The sequence below is a fragment of the Fistularia commersonii genome, chromosome 27, assembly GCF_037954325.1.
Source record: "Fistularia commersonii isolate RoL2024-O1a breed Wild chromosome 27, RoL_Fcom_v1.0, whole genome shotgun sequence".
Taxonomy (NCBI): Eukaryota; Metazoa; Chordata; class Actinopteri; order Syngnathiformes; family Fistulariidae; genus Fistularia; species Fistularia commersonii.
In genome coordinates, this window is record NC_141310.1 from 13,874,577 (window position 1) to 13,888,748 (window position 14,172).

At 49.8% G+C, this 14,172-nt stretch overlaps 1 protein-coding gene across 1 annotated transcript in view; it reads right to left on the reverse strand.

Moving 5' to 3' along the window:
* Positions 1-10,064, reverse strand: part of igf1rb (insulin-like growth factor 1b receptor) — a 49,476-nt gene extending 39,412 nt beyond the window's left edge. Inside the window, exon 1 of the mRNA XM_086175209.1 lies at positions 9,751-10,064. Coding sequence (XP_086031335.1) covers positions 9,751-9,841 — 91 coding nt within the window. The 5' untranslated portion in view covers positions 9,842-10,064. The remainder of the gene's footprint in view (positions 1-9,750) is intronic.
* Between the last annotated feature and the right edge of the window lie 4,108 nt (positions 10,065-14,172).

Sequence of the window (14,172 nt, forward strand, 5' to 3'; positions counted from 1 at the left end):
CACGTGACCCGGCCGGGTGGAAGTGAGAACCCGGTCCGACCCGGCGGCTAATTTCTCACACGCACACCAGTTTCCCCCCCATTCAAGCTAATCGCCGCGTGAAGTCAGTCAATAAGAAATAAGTTGCTGTTTCATTAAGATGCCGTTTATCTTTATGAGGGAGGAAAGTCGACAGCTGTTCCCCCGCCTGTTGTGCTGCACGTCAAAGGGACTTGATTCCGGCGCCGCCGTGACTTTTACAGAAGAGACGTGCCGTTTTCTCCCCTGAACTGAATAGAATTCAGAGAAAATAATAAAAAAAGAAAAAAAAATCTCACACGCATTCAGTCGCAGGTATTTACACAAAGAGTTTCATTTTGCCAGAAAACACTGGCGGACTTGTGAAGGTGAACTGCGAGCCAGAGAAATAAAGTGGTGGAAGCGCATTAAAGGAGAAAACTGGGCTTTTGATCAGTGGCATCAGACGACAAAGAAACCGCCGCCACGCTTTTCATGAAAAGGTCTCATTTTGTTCTATTTCATCCCTAAAGTGCATTAGGACGCTATTAGGCCCACAAACGACACGGCGCAAAACAAAAAGGGGAAGGAACCCAGGCAGAATCCCGATTCCCAATCCCGCACCTGCGAGCGGCGTCCGGACCTGGCTCGGCCCGGAGGGCCGCTACGTCACGGGACGGCGGGGATCGGACTTCAAGCGCGGCGGGGACGCCAGTCACGGAAAACCCACCGCCGCTAGTTAACAAGTCCTCGCTCCGCTGCTCCGGCGCCGCTCAATAAAGTTTTACTGTTCTTGAACGGGATGCGGGGAGAACCATAAATGCCTTCCTTAACGACTTCCTTTTACCGGCGAAGTCGTCGCAGGTTTCCGAAGGAGCAGGGATTAAAAGTCCAATTTTATTAATCGTCATTAGATAATTAATAAGCGCGAGGAAACGCGCGCGGCCTCGAGCGAAACCCCGGGGAGTAAAAAAAACAAACAAAACCTTTATCGACTCCATATTAAAAGAAAATGGAATATAAATCGCCGATTGCTTAATTGAGAGAAAGGGGGTCGCAAAAACAAAAATAAAAAGTCCAAATGACTGGAAATAATGTTTACAGCAGTTGCGAAAACAAAATAAAAAAAAATTTTAAAAAAATCAATATATGACTCGGTACAAAACAAAACCGTGTTAATTTAAATTCTGGGACAAAATGCCGATCACATGGGGATCTATTTATCAGAATATCTGGTGCATCGAAATAAAAATTGAAAAAGATTTTGCAGGAAATTGGTTTGAAATGACTGTTTTAAGCTGCTGTTTAAATCATTCGTTCCCGACACGACCGTCGTACATTCAGAGCGCCTCGTTATCCCAATTGACTCGGGTAATCGGGCCACGAATGAAGAATGGAGCACATTTACTTTTTAAACCGAGAAGATATAATTCAAGGTCAAACACACATTAAAAGCGACTGTACATGTAATTTAAGAGACCGTTTACCACATTTGAAATGAAATTGTGAATGGAGCGATTGTCTGGATCTAATGGTGCGTTCAATTGCCGCTCGGTCCATTCAGGAAGTTTCTCCGACAGAGTCCGTGGCCGTTTTTTTTTTTTTTGGCACGACAAATGTTTCCGTCAGACGTTCTGGACGTACGGCGGGGTCAAACTTTACGGAGTGGAGATTCAGAACATATTTATCGACGGCCGTTCATTCATGCGTGGCGCCGGTTTGACCCGTTACGTACAGAGGGCAGACGATGGGCCTTTGGCCAGCTTTACGTAACCGGTGAGCCGGGAGCCCGTTGGACGGTTCCTGTGTGAGTCATGAGTCGACCGCGTTGTCACACACACCTACAGACTAACCTATAAGCCCCGAAGTGTGTGTGTGTGTGTGTGTGTTGCCGGATTACATGTCGCAGCAGTTTCGCCACAGTCATGTCAGGTCAGCTGGCTGGCGTGGGGGGGGTTAGCAGCGAGGTGCACTAGTAAGAGCTAGCTTTGTGCTAACGGCTGCTTGCAGAGAAAAAAAGCAAACCACAGGCGGTGACGTGTTTGTGGTGCTGCATCTGTAGAACTGGGCCGCCCCAGAGGACAGTATCTGCTCAAAAACCTGGAAAAGGCCTCCTTGTATAAGAAAGCTCCTACAGCCGCAGATCCGATAGTTCTGAAACGCGAGCCTGCCGATTATTCGCTTCTTCTTTTTTTGTTCTGGGAGGTCAAACATTGTTTTGTGAATAACATGGGTGTGCCCGGAAGATGATATTACTTTTCAAGGCACAATCACATGCGGCGTTCTGATTCTATTCTTTTTTTTTTTGTCCAGTTAACAGGAAGCCAGTCTGAAATAAACTAATTTTGATTTAACGACGCAATAATAAAAAACAACGTCAACTGATTTCACGACAGCCAGACTCGGTGGCTGTCGCACAGACGGTAACTAACGTCACGGTTTCACGGTTGCGTGCTAAAAACAAAAAAGTCGGAAGGAAGTCTTTTCCTCGTCTTCGGCTTACGACAACATCAGATGTTTGGTGGTCTTGACCGTCACCTTACACCATCTGCAACCAATAGATGAGCTCCGACAAACCGGAAACAGTAACCCGGTAGCCGGACGACCATCAGAGTGGCGGCAAAGGACGTCGCCGTCAGTACGGAGCGTCCAGAAGAGGAGCGGACGGCGGAGCTGTGGGCAGAACGTCCCGGCTCGGACCTGACGCGTCTCCACCGAGCAGAAGAAGAAAAGCAATGGACTGAAATAACAGATAACTGCTGAAAACATCACATGGCGGGAAATAATCTCTGAAAGGATCGAGTTGTAGCTGTACATCGTGATCCTGTAAGATTCAGTTTCTGTAAAATCTCCGTCTGAGAGTAAAAGCTCTAAAGAACTGGTCTTAAGACGTGAGCAGGGTTGAGGAGATGTTCGGGTGGCATTAGCAAACATCTCCCGCTCACTCGAGGAAACCAAAACCCATGACTCCAAGCGCTGGTCCTGCCCTCTGACACCGAGAAGTTTTCACCCGCCACTTCCGTTTTGCAGGCTCGCAAACAAGATGCACGACCACGTGTGGGATCGGAGGATGGGAGGATCGGAGGATCGGAGGATCAGAGGATCGGAGGATCGGAGGATCGGAGGATCGGAGGATGGGAGGATCGGAGGATGGGAGGATCGGAGGATGGGAGGATGGGAGGAGCGCTCGTTTCTGCGCAGTGGAAACCCGGCGGTGCCTGAGTTTACTTCTGAAAGCAATGTAAACAGGGACTCCCTGCAAGACCGAAGGAGGAAAAAGAAGACAACATGTTTTGACGTGGTCGGATTCCACTACGGAGAGTCAGTCTGCACGCCGAATGAACATGTACAATTTAAGATCACCACACACACACACACACAATCCACCTGAATACTTGTCATGCAGCCCCTCAGGTGTTAAAAATAAAAGGCACTAAAAACCAAAACCGTAAAAACCAACACAACCAAACAAACCGCATTTCCAGCGGAGGGCAGAAATGCAGAACATGCACTCCAGCTCCTCAAAACTGGCACTTTGCTCGTTCCAAACACTGCAGCTTTGCGTTGTTTTGTTCTGAACTAGCAAGGGTTTTTCTATTTCCTTTTTGATGAGCAGGCTGCAGCGGCGGCTTTTATATCGCGCAGGGTTGAGGCTCCGGACCCTCACGTGACCGAGGCGTGAGCCGGAGGCCGAGATGCGTGCCAGAGTGAGATGTTTGCGTAACGTTACGCTGACAGTTCACTGGGACCAGACCGCGTCAGCATGAGCGGCCGGTTGGTTCATTCAGTGTTTAAAAGCACAGAGGCCAGGTTTCAGGGATACGAGACAGTAGAAGGAAGGAGAAACAAAGAAACCGGGACTCGCCGGGGAATCGTCCCCGAGATGCTCCACCAATCAGAAGCGGCGGAGACGTGACTCACCGACGGCAGTTGGTGTGTGTTTGGATCCAAAACAATGACAGTCGTGCCGTCGCTTTAACAATTTTCAAAGTCGCTCATGTGACCGTTCACCGTCTCGTTTGCACGTCTGGCCAACTTAGGGTCCGGCCATGTGTCTGACTGGAGGAGGAACCCTGAGGAACCCCACGCAGACACGGGGAGAACATGGCGGCCCCACACAGGAAGGCCCCTTGTGGGAATCCGACCGGGGACCTTCTTGCTGCAAGGTGGAGGACGTCCTTTTGAGAGTCTTTCTGATCAATCATTTTTGAGTTACATGGTTTGCGTCCTGCTCGGTTGAAACGCTAGCATCACACGCCAACGAATTAAATGCATATTTAGCTGAGAATTACCAGGATGACGTTTCAGAGCTAAGAAGTGGTCTTCTACATTCCGTCTCAGTGCTAAGGCAACGCTAGCCGCTGCAGCTAGCGCACCGCTGCGAGATAACCCCGCGCGACAGCGGCCTGAGCATATTCTCCTCATTCAAATTTGTAAAAAAATTCCGGCACGGGGACGACTTTGCCCCCCCGAGGCGCCTGCGGTAGAGGACTGAGGGGCGGCGGTGGCGGCAACGCGCCGGTATGGCGGCTATGTCTTTCCGTGTAATCTACTCGTCAGTGGCGCTCGGCCGGCCGCATACCTGTTCATTCAGTCCCAACACCCACCCCGGTGAGAAATTTAATAAATAAAACGAAAAAACAAAACACGCCTGGCGCTGTTACATCACCGGGCCTCGGGCTTCACCCTCCGTGGCCTCGCCGCAGCGCCGGCACCGCCATCTTTCACGGGAGGCGCGCTCTGCTCTAAAATTTACATGCAAGGGAAATGAAAACACAGACAACGGCAGGTGTCGCAGCTTAACAGCTTCCTCCTCCGTCTCATCCTGCAATGACAGGTTTTTATCTTAAACAGCTGAGTAAACACACCTATCTCCGCCAGGCCCCAGATCACATATTTACATGTGATAACCTCTTGCCAGCTGCCTGCGATGAGCGCAAACGTCAAGCGCCAAACGGCCCGAATGATCGGAGTAACGTTGTTGCCCGAATTATCTGACAGAAAAAAAAGTTACAAATCAAAAAAAAATAAAATAAAAATCCAGAAAAAAAAATTACCTTCTGGATAAAAATCGGGGCGATCCAAAACTCGGCCAGACATTACCTAAAAGCTCAGCAAAAGTTTTCCTGAAGTATCAGCGCAAATTATCTTAAAATCCGCGACTAAGTAGAGAGCAGTTACACGAGAACGACCAGAAAAATGTCTGAAAATAGGCAATCAAAACAACCGCGAACAGATGAGCGAGAGGTTAGGAAATCCACCTGAGCACCAGAAATGGGAAACACATTGGCACGTAGCTGACGCAGCGTGCACGACCGTTGAACTTCAGTGTTTGCGCCTCATTTGCGCGCTGTTAATGACTCAACTGACCAAAAACAGAGGATATAATTCAGAAAACGTGATGGAAAAGTGCAATAATAGTCAAAAACGTGAAAAAAAAACATAAGTAAAGTTCTCGCTGATCTTCTCGGCATGACCTGGACCCATCCGGAAAATAAGCTAAATATAGATCATTAGGAAATAACCTTAAAAAAGGAATTGAGCTAAAGGTCCTTGAAAGGTTATTCGAGAATCAGCAGGAAGGGAGTCCTGGAGAAGCCGCTGAAAATCTCATTAGAAGATGGACAAAGACGCTGATAAAGGGAAGGAGAAGGTGGGAAGACGAAGCCTGCGGGGAGGGTTCGAGCCGGGGATCTGGATTTAAACAAATAGAGAGGGAGAAGTTGCGTGTGCGGCGGCGAGACGTGAACCTGGTAAACCCGAGGCAGGCGCCCGGGCTCCCGTCCCGCCCGATACAGGCCCGACCGACAGGAATGCTCCCGGCTTTGACCACACAAGGAAGCTTTTAGACGCCGCCGCACCGGAGCGGGAGGAGATATGTCGGCTTTCGACGGCGGGAGACCCTCCGTGCGGCTCCCGGGCTCGTCATGTGACCGCCCAGGGCTAACACTCGGGCCCGTAGCGCCGCGTCCACAGGCTCCTCACTCTTTCCAATCAACAGAACTTGGTCTGTTTTGCCTTTTTTTTTTTTTTTTTTTTTTTGCAAATGTACTTTTGGCTTGTTCTATTTTTAAAACCCCAGACCCTGGTTCACCCCCGCCCCCCCCCCCCCCCCCGCCTGTCAGAATGAATGGGGATGAATCGGGAAGCCCGGGATTTTTGTATTTTTTTTTTTTCTTCCCTTTTTCATTATTTTAGTCGAACTGGAAACATGGATTTTTTTCAAATGGCAGGAGATGAAGAAAAAAGATTTGTTAAAATAAATACAGAGACTGTGGACACTGTGAATTGTGAAGCTCCAGTGTGGAATCACAGTCACTAGGAACTTAACTTAACAAGCTATTTCTTGTATTTTTAAATGGAAAGATTTTTTTTTTCCCCACCAACATTTGGGATATCCTCATATTCTGTTAAAAACCAAACAAAAACCTGGTAATGAGAAACAAATGAACATTAAAAAGTGCATAAAAAGAAATTCTGCAAGTGATAAACAAAAAAAAAAATGATTGAGGTGGCATCAGAAGGACGTCTCTGAGGTACTCTCTTAAGAACCGCAACAGATCCTGAGAACTGGTCTGACTTTCAGTGAATACGCCCCGCTGACGGAGGCTGTCGTCAAATCAACAGGAAATTAGAAAATCATCACCTAAGTTCTGAAAACATTAGGCCACCACAGCCAATCATCTGCCTCCATCTAACCCTCTCCTCCCACACCAACTCACTTCCTGTCCTCTTCTACTCCATCCATAAACCTCCTCTCTGGTCTTCCTCCAGACCTCCAACCTCAGCATCCTTCTACCCAGACCTTCTCCATCCCTCCTCTGTCCATGTCCAAACCATCTCAGTCTCAAGTTTATCTCCAGAACATCGGATGTGTGCTGTCCCTCTGAAGAACCCCTTCTGATCCTATGAAACCTTGAAAAAGGCTTTTATAGCCTATGATGAATCTACTGTAAACACACACACACACACACACACACACACACACACACACACACACACACACACACACACACACACACACACACACACACACACACACACACCCCCAGGGGCCAACTTATGTAATAGGTGGGATTTTAAAACACAGGGGGGCCTCGACTTACGTTGGAATTCCATTCCTACGGCGTGATACAATGCGATTTTTACCGTAAGTCTCCACGCTAATGCAGTGGTAATATCATAGTCTAGGTCCTTGACTATGACAATAGGTCCTAGACTCTAGGGCATAAAAACACTGGACAGAAACAATAAATAAAAAAAAATTAAAAAAAAACACATTTTTAAAAGAATTGTGCTTGGGAGACAAAAAGTTTCCAAAAAAAAAACAAAAATGGAAGACGGCAAATGAAGCACAAAGCAATATGGCGTTCACTAGACGGATGTCAACAAAGCCGTCTTCCTCGCATAGCGCCGCACGATGGCGTGTCTGTGCGCTCGGATCGCCGACTCGTTCGTGCAACGAGATTTGTTTCGTCGTGCGTCGGAATAATAGAACGAGACGTTGTTAATACATTTACGGGACAGAGCGACACCACTACCACACGCCATAGGTCGAGGGCATCGCAAACCGAAGACTTCCCATAGCACAATCCACCGGCGACCGCAGTGCAATTAAAATCGAGAGTGGAGTAATGTTTGATTTCACCCGAAATTACCAAAGGAGTTCGAAACAAATTAAAAAACTAGAAGGCGCAAGAATTTAGAGAAATGAAAGAGAAATCGCCCAACTTCAAATCAGCGGTGAATTTGTCAGAAAATGTTCTCCTCGGTGGAATCACCCACTTCATTAAGACCTGTAACACGATGTGGACCAACAAGGATGTCTGTGAAACTACCCTGAACCTCCGACAACTATTCTGACACACAGCGTCGCGGCGGTATTCAAAGCGAGCCGCACCGGCCAGCTCCGCGGCATAATTCACAGAGATGGGAGAAAAATTTAGAAAATAAAAACGGGTTGCCTAAAAATCAATAAGTAGCCTTTGTCCTGACAGCAGGATGTGTCTGCATCTGACGGAAGGCAGCTGCAGCAGCCCGGCTTTCATGGAAATATTCTGAAGGTCAAGGTTTCCCCGACGTTTGTTTGACAAAAGAGACGCGAGAAGCGACGACACCCGCGGACACCCAACGCGCTCGGCGCCGTCGAAAGGAAGCGGCATTTGTTTTGGGTTATTTTTTTCCCCCCGGGTAGACAAATAAAACACAGATAGCCGGGCGTCTGGCTTGTTTAAATTCGGCAGTGGAGATCGATAACAGGTGATAAACATCAGTTTAATTTCCATTACGCTGCAGAAACTCAACCGAAATGTGCGTCATCTGACTGAACTGTGCGATGGCATTTAACGTCTACGGCGAAGGGGGTGCAAAATAAAAGCAGACGCCACGATAAACACCGGCGTCCGTGTTGCCCGCGATACGACGCGCGGTTCAAGACTGAAGTATTTTTAAGTTAAGATAAAGGCGCCGTCTGCTTTCTTGGAGGCAAAACACTGACACTTGTTGAAAACACCGGGGGGAAAGTACACGCCGAGCGGAACGGATCTGTCCGTCTTGACTGTCCCTTTCCCTTTTGGGCAGATGAACTTCAGAACTCAAAAATCATCTGCTGGATTCCTTGAATGCTCTCATCACCTTCGCCAATCGTATCTGTCTTCTCCCCTCATATCTGCCCTAAACACCTGCGCTTATATTCATGATGCTGCATTATCCTCTTTCTACCTCTTTTTCCATTTCTTTTCAGCCTGTTCATTATTTATTGTTTTGTTCTGCCGCAGTTACAGTGCAATTTCTCCCTTTTTTTGAGGAGAGCCAAAGGTTAGCCGTCGTTCATCTTCGTGCAGCGTCTAACTTTAGGACACATCAGTTAACCGCTTTATTTGCTTTGCCAGAGCATCCCCGTGATGCTACAATCACAATCTAGTCTGTGTTTTGTTTCTCCACGCCCATGACTGCTGATAATGAGTCTCCCCAGGCCTGAAGGTTGCGGGTGCGAGTCCGTCTGGCGACGACTGTTTACCATGCTTTCGGCTCACCTCAACGTGACAATGATCCATTATTGTTTCTGAGCAAACTTTTTTGATGTGTCTTTGTCTTTCAAGTGCACAAAAACACACACACCGCCACCTTTCTTCCTTCGTGGATTCTGATTCACCGCGCCGTGACTCAAGAATCAACAAAGTGGATGTTTTGACTGACTTTCCCTTCGCCGGATGAGTCACGGCGACTGAACCAACACGCGTGGAGCCAACTGGAAAAGGACTCGGGGAAAACGGGGGCGCCGCGTGCAAAACCTGGTTCTTCTACTTCAACACGTTGGACATTTCAATTTGGATATCTGCATGTGTACACACTGCAACTCATTAGGTTCTTTTTAATAGTGATGCTTGCAAATGTGGCCCAAAGTAACCCAGATCTCACACTTGATAATGTGAGCTGCAAATACAAGGTGTTGCTCGGTTGTTTTTATTTTGCTATCCTTTAAGGGGCTTTGCAACACCACCGTTTCCCCTCTTTCTACAGTCAGTCACCCACTCCGAGGCCAGATCAGGTGAAGCCCAACTGAAGACAGCGGTGTTACTTCAATACAGGCGTTTGTGTCGGTGTTTAGAGGGGGAAAAGAGGGAACATTAAGAGTGTTTCGGTGAAGGAGGTGTCCCTCGGAAGAGGGACGCCGGCTTCTCCGGCGTGTGGAGGTAGCATGTTCCCCCGGGGGTGAGGTGCTCGGTGCGGCGTGCAGCGGCGGTAACTTACTCTCTGCGGTGGCGGGCCGGAGGCAGGACGACAGACCCAGCATCAGACCCCAAAACAAGGTCAAGCGGCCCCTATCCGTTCGAGACCTCATTCCTGGGCAGATAAATTCCCCGGAGCCGAGTGGATAAATGTGCCGGAGGGAGGGAGAGGCAGGAGGGGGAGGAAACGTCGGCGCAAACCGCCGGGGGGTGAACGCCACGACGCGTTCAAACCACTAGCCAAGCACCTTTAGCTGCTAGCCGGCTAATGGAGCGGTAAGCTAGCAGAGCGGGGCTAGCAACGGTCCAATTCTCGGTTAAGAAAAAAAAAAAAATCACCGGTTCGTCGTCCTGGCCGGCCGGAACGCGTTCATTTTTGTGAAAAAAATGTTTTCGTTGTTAGTTTTGTTCTTGTTTTTTTTTTTACTCTTGGCGAGAACGACACCACGCCGACGCGCGGGGCGAAAGCGATGCGGCGGCTAAACGGGCGGCGGGGATTCCTCTGTAATCCGCATCCCGGCGCTCCATTTCTGGGGAAGAAAACGTTCCACGTCCCGCTGCCGAGGGGCGGACGGAGGAGGGAGGGGGGCGGGAGTCAAGCGCGCCGGGATTCGAGCGAAACGAGCCGGTTGACGCCGAGAAATACCATCTTTAAAAAAAAACAACCAACGTTGTTTTTGTGAAAGAATACGCGAATATCCCCGTGTAATATGTGGTTCCCAGCGCCGCCGCCTCCTTCTTCTCCTCCTCCTCCTCCTCAGCCGCTCATCCTGCGCGGACGCACCGCGTTGTTGTTGTGGCTGCGATTCGTCCGCCGTGCCGACGGCGCAACGGAGCGCTTGACCTCGCCGCTCGTCCGTCCGTCCGTCCCTCCCTCCCGGCCTCCGGATCCTTGTGGAAATATCTCGCCTCTTCCCTCTCTCTCTCTCTCTCCACTCGCGTCGATAAACGGCGGTGGGGGTGGGAAGCGGCCGCCGTGAGACAGATTAATGTGCAGGTACACCGTCTGCAGTCCGCCGTGTTCGCTGTAAACACAGCACCGTGCGCACAGATCGTCTCCGCAAGGAAAGATGAATCACTTTGCGTTTTTTCTGTTTTTGCGCTCCTCCTCTCCAAACCCCGCCTTCCGTGTCTGGGGGGGAAATGGGCGTCGCTCCTTCGCCCACTGCAGACCGGAGCGGTTACCATAGTGACCGCCGGGGTCCTCTCCATCAGAAGGGGGGGGGGCACGCTTTTATTTACGTTTTCTCGAGGAGGCTTGTTCGGGAAAAGCGTGTGTTTACAGCATGAATCTTTCCCCCCCCCCTCTCTCTTCGTACCCCCACAAGATGAACTCCGGTGTTGACATTTTACAGGGAAGAATGTTCCTTTCGACAGATTCCGATGAAACGCTGACGCAAACAGCCGTTGTCGAAATCTTCTCGTCCGGGCAACTTCTTCTTTCGCGGGCGTTTCACCCCCTCGTCCGAGAGGCTTCTTCAGTTCGACCGCTTCAAGCCAAGAGATCCGAGTCCAGTTGCCGAGACGAGAAGATTTCGCAGAGAAGTCACCGTGACCCGGATGACTGAGAACCTCCGCAGACAAATGGCTGTTGTTAAGCAGGAGGCCCGTATTTGAGGTCGTGCTGCATACAAGGGAGCTTCATTTGGAGATACTTTGGTTCCAAATCAAGCAAACCCCTTCCGGTCCAGCTTCCGTGACCTATCTGGTGTGTTATAGACAACGTGAAAATAGACACAACTTTATCCTAAGCTTTTTTTCTTTCTCCATTGCTAATTCACCTCATTTCTTTCAAGGCCTTTTACAAATATATCCAACGTGAGATGACATTTCACGCTTTCCAGCAGGCGACGAATGACCCCCCAAAAAATGTGTGTCTCACTGAATTATCTTATCGGGTGGAAAATATAAATAGCTATAAATACGACACATTATTCTGGGTTGTTGTTTTTTATTTTTTATTTTTTTGCGGACGCCGGTCGTCATCGGCATGCCCACAGAGTGAGAGGTGTTCGCGGGTCGCCCCATCTCTGCGCCGCCGCCGTCGCTCCGGTGTTGCGGCCGCGGCGGGCCGGAAACCCGGTCCGGTGATCCGGGATCCGGAGCCGTTGATCCGGGATCCGGAGCCGCCGGGTCCGGATCTGCAGCCCGCTGCGGGCCCCCGCAAGCCGGGAGATTCGGATCTCCTCTGACAAGCGCATCGTTAGACTCCAACGCGTGGATCTTGTCCGATTAACATTCGGATAATTAATCCGACATTGTTCATTTTATAATAAGGCCCCTCTCTATTTTCTTGCAGTGTTCATGGTCATCCCTGCAAAGTTGCAGGAAAAATACATTCTTGCGTTAAGGCACAAACCTGTGGAAGTTTTGCAAACTCCCTGTTGATCGTCACCATCTTCTGGCTGCACGGTCGGAGTCGATCAAGACATTTGAGACAACTAAGAAGGTACCCCAAAACGCCTGGAGGGGTTCCTCGGAGAGTTTCCATCTCCAACCCCCCCTCTGAGGATCCTATGATTTCCATAAACAAATATGACTCTTATTGGATGTGACGCTCGCTAATTTCACCGCCGCTACTCTTATCGTGTTTCAGACAAGAGCTGATATGTGACAATGGAGGCAGATAAGAGCTTTCCGTTCCCCCGCTGGAACACGATACCGGTCGGGAGCTGTTCAAACATCAGGCACGCGAAGAAGAGCAAACACACGCCGAGCTTCGAGAAGAACCAACGCAAATACAGGAGGTCTTCACCCACGCATCGTGTTGGTTTAGGGAAAATCATCAGATAGGATTTTCATGGCGGTCATGGGGAAAATTCCTTCGAGCCAAACGGACGGCGATGAATCACGCATTCCTTTCAATTCTTAAGTCGCTATGAAACAAAAACAGCGGCAGTTTGTCTTGAACATCCGTGAAGCCACCGAGCGATCGGTCAGAATCGACTCGAAGACAGATGAGGGGAACGGCGGTTCGCACTTCCTCCTCTCGGCAAGGAGGTCCCCGAACGGAGGCCTTTCTGCGCGGGGTTCCTCGGGTTCTCCGAGCGAGTGAACCTCTGACATCAGAGTGAGAAGGTGAATGGTGGGACGGATCCAGGGTGGGCCCAGAGGCAGCTCCGTCGGCTCCGACCCTCCCCGCCCCCGAGCCCAGGGCGAACGGGTGAACACGTGCGAGAAAGTACCCCGAAGCACCGAGGAGACCCGCGGTCGCCTTCAAATTGTCCGATAACGTCAAACGACGAGAAGGCGAGACGGGCCCCCCTCCGGTGGGGAAAGCTCCGGAATCCACGGGGCGTGAGAGCCGCTGCTGCCACCCTGAGGTCCACGCCGGAGCTCCGGCCTCTGGAGGCCTCTGGAGGCCTCCGGAGGCTTCTGGAGGCTTCTGCGGCGGGCGCCTCCACAGACGGAGCCCCGACAGCTTTGATTGTCCCTTTAATCACCGCCCGCTTTCATGGCTCCGGAGCAGCGAGGCATTATTTCACCGCCTCGCATTACATCAGCTCTGACGGACAATTAGCAGCGAGAGGAGGAGGACACAGGAGGGGCCGGAGGGAAGATCGGCGGCCACCCAGGAGCCCAGATACAGTGAGTCACCCTCTAACAAGTGCTCACTGTACCGACGTGACCCGCTTCGACCGGAGAATGTCCGGCCTGTCCACTTGCATTTGTGGAGACCCCTCTAAAGCCCCCGTGAAGGAAGCGCCCGCGAATACAGAGGGAGAAAAACAAAACAAACAAACAAAAAAAAAAAAGAAATGAAGTCTGCACGAAACAGGCCTAGAAATTAAGCGATAAGGCCAAAAAAACAAGCCGCAGATTTAGGAATTTTCAAGAAAATTGTCGAATTTCCCATCCAGTGGTGAGACCAGCGATGCTGAATGGACTAGAAACAGTTACAACGACCAAAAGACAGGAAGCAGAGCTGGAGGTGGCAGAGATGAAGATGTGGAGGTTCTCTTTGGGAGCGACCAGGATGGAGAGGATCAGGAATGAGTCTATCAGAGGAACAGCGCATGGTAGATGTTTTGGAGAGAAGGTCAGAGATGGTTGGGTCATGGACAGAGGAGGGAGAGAGAATATATTGGTAGACGGAGCTGGAATTGGAGGTCTAGAGGAAAATGAAAGAGAAGATCGATGGACGTCGTGAGGGAGGATATGAAGGTAGTTGGTGTGAGAGAGGAGGATCCAGAGAAAAGGGTGAGATGGAGAAGGTGGATTGGCTGTGGAGACCCTGAAGGGAAACGACCAAAGGAGAAGAAGTCGAATTTCCCGTCCAAAGAAAATGTGCAAATAATGATATTAACAAAAAAATAACCCCAGGTGATGCACAGGCTTTCTAGAATATCAAGAAAACGGTAAATAAGAAAAAAACAAAAGAGTCTCAAGATCGTCCAGGCAATTAGAAAGAAACTCATTTAGAAACACAAGACACGGACAAAAG